This window comes from Platichthys flesus, chromosome 1 (assembly GCF_949316205.1).
Source record: "Platichthys flesus chromosome 1, fPlaFle2.1, whole genome shotgun sequence".
Classification (NCBI taxonomy): Eukaryota; Metazoa; Chordata; class Actinopteri; order Pleuronectiformes; family Pleuronectidae; genus Platichthys; species Platichthys flesus.
In genome coordinates, this window is record NC_084945.1 from 30,371,893 (window position 1) to 30,378,973 (window position 7,081).

At 39.4% G+C, this 7,081-nt stretch overlaps 1 protein-coding gene across 1 annotated transcript; it reads right to left on the bottom strand.

The window, feature by feature from the left end:
- Positions 1 to 260: 260 nt before the first annotated feature.
- On the bottom strand, positions 261 to 4,670 carry LOC133956215 (low choriolytic enzyme-like). Its single transcript, XM_062391106.1, has 10 exons — positions 4,530 to 4,670; positions 3,689 to 3,719; positions 3,544 to 3,609; positions 3,120 to 3,272; positions 2,530 to 2,647; positions 2,200 to 2,378; positions 1,867 to 1,948; positions 1,247 to 1,371; positions 1,009 to 1,066; positions 261 to 596 (listed from the first exon to the last, which is right to left on the bottom strand). The coding sequence occupies exons 1-10, from the start codon at positions 4,590 to 4,592 to the stop codon at positions 590 to 592; spliced, it is 882 nt and encodes a 293-aa protein (XP_062247090.1). The 5' UTR covers positions 4,593 to 4,670; the 3' UTR covers positions 261 to 589.
- Positions 4,671 to 7,081: the final 2,411 nt, after the last annotated feature.

The following is a 7,081-nucleotide window of genomic DNA, read 5'->3' on the forward strand; positions in this document are numbered from 1 at the left end:
ACCATTTACCAAAACCATGTATCTCTTCTTACGTGCTTTACGTGTCGCCCAATTTTTCTAACTATAGAAATGGGGTTAATGGGGAAAACCTCTGTTTGCTGAATCTGGCATCCAGCAAGGCCAAAAAAAGACTTATCAGTAAACGTTCCATGTTTAATCACCTGTGTTTGTGTACCAAACAGCTACGCTTTGCCCGGTTCATGAAGGGCAACAATGTGAAAATAACAGAAAATGTAAATAACTCAACCCACATCAAGATAAATGTTTATCCTTTTTCTGTGGAGTCAAATACTGGAACATCCCCTTTATTTTTCCAGGTTAACATGTAGTGACACACAGAAATAGGCTGAGATGATTAAGATATATGAATATGCCTCTTTAATAATTTTTAGCATTCAATCAAGCTGGCTAGCAGTTTTTCATTTAAGGGTAAATATAATGGTAACACTGGAAAGCTGCTACTCTTCATTTCTTATTGGAACAGCACAAAAGCTATGATTAGATCGTATTCTGACTCAAAGCATGTTCATCGAACAAAAACTTCACTGTTTGTGTGTAGATAAAAGCTGCATCAGTCTTCCTTTCCGCTTCATTTCCTGTCGGAAAAAAGAGATTTTGATAAATATGCTTAGATACACGTACACACACACACACAGACAGAAACACACCAGCAGTATGGAGGCATGTTTTTTCTGTTGTTAAATTAAATCTGAAGAAGATTGTCGCCAGCTACTTCAATTGTATTGGATTCAGCTACAACAAAGTTTACCCCTGTGACTCCAGAAGTGTTTTGTGGATTCTAACATTTCACCCAGCCCTCCATCGGTATAGTGGTGATTATATAATGAGTGAATTTTCCTTTTTCAGTGAACTATCCCTTCGCTGCATATCAATAAATTGACGTCATTATTTCCTGTGTGTCCTGTCTGTAGCTGTATCTGTACAGATTAAAGGGGTGGAAACTTCAATCTGAAAACATAATATACATATTTTTCTGAACCCACTTACTTTAATTTCAAATGGTATCTCTGCACAGGTTGCACACCAGGTCTGGAGACAGTTGAATCTGCAATGAATTCCAAAAGGCAGCAAAACTGTAAAGGCTGATTGGTTTCTTTATGGCCCCGCTACCATGTGCATATTGTAAATAAGTCTGTGTTCATACTTTTGTTAATTTAGTCAGTACAGTAGAGAGAGAGTATAACAAAGTGGGGTAGTCGGTTAAATGTGTAAAAATGTTACGTACTGCATTGATAAAGGCGGTTCACTCGAACAATGTCAGTGGGACTCATCTGGTTGGCCCTGCCAATGGCTACATTGGAGTCAGGGATTGGAACAATGGTTGGCTCCCGGTTCCTGGAGAAAGCATACCTATAGTACAAAACAGCAGTCACAATGAGAAGTTTCAACAGTTCACCATACATCCCAATTGCTCATTTGTCCACTTCATCATTAAAATATCAACGGCCACTCTCCTTTTACCTCTGTTTTTGTCTCAACTCCTGCTTAAAAAAATAGCAGCAGCTACACTCACAGTCATTGTGTTGTCCACTAAACAGAACAGTTAGATCACCATCTTCCCCATTCCAAATGCCAAAGAGTCTTCAGACAAACCCCAACTGCCCCTGACAGTTATGCCAGTGGTGTATGAGCTATCTGTGACAGAGAAAGTGCTGCAAATAGATGCAATGCATGAATGTGTCCTAATGGATAAATGGCCAAATTGAACTATAAACGTGCTTTAAGTGCTATCTCATGAGACTTTATAATGTTAAGTTGTGCTAAACTATATATATAACATGATTTCATTATTGCATTGTAATATGTATATTATTAGGAGGTTCAGAGGGAGAACTAACATGTTACCTTGTATAGTGCATGACAGAGTTGTAGTCATACGGAGTGCCAAGGTTCCTTGTTTGGATCTTCCTGAAATTATGCTCCATTCCTGCAGGGGATCCGAAGGACAATCATAATACATCTCTGTTTTCATATACAGTATGTCAGACCTGTGACTTAAATCTGCTGGGAATTAGGTATGTCATAATTTCTGTCGATGCTTGCCAATTCGACAGATATTTCACTTATACATTTACCTGCCGAAATAAGTATGAAGTATGATAGTTGAATTTATATATTGTATGCGTTGTACTCTGCATAATGAAAAACAATTTCAAATAGTTGATGAACATTACCAACCCCGAATTACGTTCTGCAACTGGATGCGAACATGGTCATCCCTGTCAGAACGGGTCTGCTCATGGTTGAAGCCCATGGCATGGAGCAGCTCATGTTGGATAACTGAACGGAAGACACACCCCTGGCGACTCAAAGACACTGGCTGGGCATTACCACGACGCCCAACATATGAGTAACACCTTAGTGGGAACAGTAAATAACAAAAGGATCTTTTGAGAACATTCCACACTGTGTCCTTTGACCTGAAACACCTGTCATCCTTAGGTGTTAATAGGGTATATAAGTGCAGTTATGTATGCATATGTGGTAAGTGCACTGTGTGGTCAATACCCTGACAGAGACTTGATGTCCACAAAGTCCCTCTGCCTCTGCAGGGGAGTGAATCGGATGCAGGTAGACTGAGCAAATGACCTCAGACCATCAATAATGGTATCTCTCTCTCTTTGGGCTATAAAGACAAAAAAAATGTTGTGACTTGCATTCATTCTATCATCACACTAAATATAATGTGTTTAGCAGTAAAATACCATCACTTCTAGATAGTCCTAATACTAACTGCTATTATTGCATTATAACCACTATACCAATGCTACCATTGCTACTATCTCTAATGCTGCCTTGCAACAGCACTATTGCTACAACTTCTAATGTAGTCACTATTTCTGTTGCTCTTAATAATTTTATTGCAACTTATACCAGCCTACTACAACTATTACTAACATTAATTATATTAAGTAAGTACTGTCATCACTAGCATTACAATACTTTTACAATATAGATGCTACAGCGACTGCTACTAGCCAGGTATTTACTGCTACCACAACCTTAATAGTACTGCTATTAATAATTGGATTCTTAGTCAGTTATATTCACTGCTACAAAAACAAAAGAAAAGTCCTTCATGTTTTACGTAAACTTACAGTATTGTCCTGAGATGCGGTACGGTATATACACATTGCCATCAGAGGATTTAGGCCACAGGCAACCGCGTGCTGTGCAGGGATCAGCATTTTGTAGACCTGTCGGCACTGCTATGTCTCCAAACATCACCAGAGGCTCATCCAAGTTCTTTCCTGCAAAAACCCAAAAGGATGATCTTTTTTTGTGTAATACATCTGTGATGTATTAAGGGCAGATTATATCTGGGTCTGAAACAAGCTCCACACAGAGGGTTCTATTTTAAGTATCGCTACTGTATACTTCAAAGTTAGTAATACCATCATTATGCTACATCTTAATGATTATCTAGTACTATTTATAATGGTTTGATTGTTTTTGTCAGGTTCTCAATATACATACAGTACATACAGTATGCCGGTTGACATGCAGTAGACATGAACCTACCAATATTAGAGTTGGCCTTCTCTAACAGTGTGGAAACGCTGAATTCATCATCTGCAATGGTGTTGCCTGTGGAAAAAAATGTGTTTGTGTATCAGTTGCATTAGACAAAACTAATACTTTAGTTATGAAAGTAGCTAAGTCTTACCAGAGTATTCATCTGTCTTTTCCAGTGAAGCCTATAATAAGGCAGTGTAAACATTTGTTAGATTTGGATTAGTGAAGGAGGAACCAAGGTGATATTATCAGAAATAGGTTCAGAGAGACAGTTAAGTTTCCACAGAAATTTATTTTCATGGGAAGAGAAGGTCTTGTATACATCATGTAAAGGGACACAGGGCATGTTGTGAATGTTTTTCTCCTTTCTATTGTTTACACTCTGGCATCGCAATAGATTGTAATGAACACTGCAAATAGGTATCAAATATAATGTAATTAATTTTTTCCAATTCAATTTCCTTACAGCTAAGAGATAAGTCAGCTTATTCTTAGAGGTATATACATACTACATACATATATGTAGTGTATTTATATATTTAGGTCCAGTATGTATGATTTAGATGAAAGGGATCTACTGGCAGAAATTTAATATAAAATAATCCTAGTGATGCTTTAGCTAGTGTGTAATCATGTAAAATGTACAAATTATTGTTTTCTTTATCCTAGAATGGGCCCTTCATATTTAAATACTCTTTTCTACGGAAGCTGCCATGTTTTTAAAGTAGTCCAGACTGGAAAAACTAAACACCTTTGTAGTTTTAATGATTGAAGACACATCTCACATGTTTGGAAGGAGAATGTGAGGTGAGGGTTTTCAGCTGCAACATGCAACTTCAACACTAGATTGACAAATTGTACACACTGAACCTTTTAACAAAACCTAAATTGGGCAAGATATTACAAGGAGTGCACACTTTAAATTGAATTCTGATGAACAGATAAACTCTTGATCTGTCCATATTCACATGGACAAATGTATTAATTCTTACCTGTATAGTGAAGCTGTAGACAGAGCAGAGGAACACACTGAGAACAGCAGTCTGGAGTATCATGGCTGGTTGAAGGCAGCAGCTGCGCACCAAGAAAATGCTCCTTGGAAGGAGTGTTCAAACATATATAGGTGGTAAGACCAGTCAACTGCTCAACAGACATATTGGCAAATTTACCTCAACTGGAAGTGGCAGTTATTACTTAAGACAGACCTTGGTTTGTGTAAGACGTGGATGTTATCTTCTGCTGTTTGTCTTTGTGAGCATCATTGATATTAAAAGGCCAAATTCAACAATTAATAAGCTAAATGCTGCTTTTTACGTCATTTGTTTAACAATATTTCTGGATATTGAGTGATTAAGGTTATCAGAGTCAAATGGGGAAAAGTAAAATGGAAACCCAAAAACATGACTGACATGACGAATCTGCCTGTCCTACTCATTCACCGTAGTATCATCAATCAATCAAATTTTATTTGTATAGCCCATATTCACAAATTACAATTCATCTCATAGGGCTTTAACAGGGTGTGACATCCTCTGTCCTTAACCCTCAGCAAGAGTAAGGAAAAACTACAAAAAACCCTTTTAACAGGGTAAAAATATGTAGAAACCTCAGAGAGAGCCACATGTGAGGGATCCCTCTCCCAGGACGGACAGAAGTGCAATAGATGCCACGTGCAGGAGAACATCATCAATAATCAAAGTCTCTAGCAGCATTGATGAAGCACAGTCCATGCTCAGCAACCATCTAGACCACGATCCACCATCCAGACCAGACGCCACTTCAGTCCTCAGTCACCGTCCACCGCCGCCCACCAGGAGGACCCATCACAAGCCACCACTGCGGTCCTGGTCCACCGCCCGTGCCCAATGCCAACGCGACACAGGGTCCGCCACCAGCACCACGATCAGCCCACATGACTCAGAATCCGCCACACTGGATCCAACACCGCGACCCCCGGTGCGCGATCCACAAACCGTAATCCATGGTGCGGCCACAGAGGCCCTGGATCTGCGGGTGATAAAGCAAAGGGATTCCGGGGAAGGGGGATAGGGATGGAGAAGAGGAAGGAGAAGCTGGAAAGAGAAGCTCCGTGTGTCATGTGTCATAAAATAGAACAAGTAACGTTCTGGCGCACTAATTAGCTCTAACTATAAGCTTTATCAAAAAGAAAGGTTTTGAGCCTACTTTTAAACGAACAGATGGTGACTGCCTCCCGAACTGAAAGTGGTAGATTATTCCACAGCCGAGGGGCTTGATGGCTAAAAGCTCTGGCTCCTACTCTACTTTTAGAGAATTTAGGGACGACAAGTAGGCTTGAATTCTGGGAGCGGAGTGCTCTAGTGGGTTTATAAGGTATTAACAGCTCTTTAAGGTATAAAGGCGCTATATTATTAAGGGCCTTGAAGGTGAGGAGGAGAATTTTAAATTCTATTCTAGATTTAACTGGAAGCCAGTGTAGCGATGCTAATATTGGAGAAATGTGCTCTCTTCTCTTTGTTCTCGTCAGGACACGTGCTGCAGCATTTTGGACAAGCTGTAGAGTCTTTAACGACTTCCTGCTGGAGCCTGATAATAATGAATTACAATAGTCCAGTCTCGATGTAACAAAGGCGTGGACTAGTTTTTCTGCATCTTTTTGTGAAAGGACATGTCTAATTTTTGAAATATTACGCAAGTGGAAAAAAGCGGTCCTAGAAATTTGTTTTAAGTGACTATTAAAGGATAAATCAGGATCGAAGATCACTCCCAAGTTCCTGACTGTTTCATTGGAAGCAAGGGCAATGTCGTCTAGCGCAGCTATATCATTAGATAATGCATCTCTAAGGTGTTTGGGGCCAAGTATTATAACCTCTGTTTTGTCTGAGTTTAATAAGAGAAAATTGCGGGTCATCCAGGTTTTTATGTCCTTGAGACATGTTCGAAGTTTAGTGAATTGATTACTTTGTTCAGGTTTTATTGACAAATATAACTGGGTGTCATCCGCATAGCAGTGGAAATTTACCGAGTGTGTCCTGATAATGTTTCCTAGTGGAAGCATATATAATGAGAATAAAATTGGGCCGAGCACAGAGCCCTGTGGAACACCATGATTAACTTTGGTGCGCACAGATGACTCATCATTAATTTGCACAAATTGGGAGCGATCAGAAAAATACGATTTAAACCAGTTAAGGGCGGTTCCATTAATGTTAATTAACTGTTTTAGTCTTTGTAATAAAATTTGATGGTCAATTGTGTCGAATGCTGCACTGAGATCTAACAGAACGAGGACAGACACAAGTCCCTGATCTGAGGCTATTAAAAGGTCATTAGTGACTTTTGCCAAGGCTGTCTCTGTACTGTGATTGGCTCTAAACCCCGATTGAAAGTCTTCATATATATTATTTTCCTGGAGAAACTCACACAGCTGATTGGCTACCACTTTTTCTAAGATTTTAGAAATGAAGGAGAGGTTAGATATTGGTCTGTAATTGGCTAAAACCTCTGGGTCTAGGGTGGGTTTTTTGAGTAGGGGTTTGATGACAGCTATTTTAAAAGACTGTGG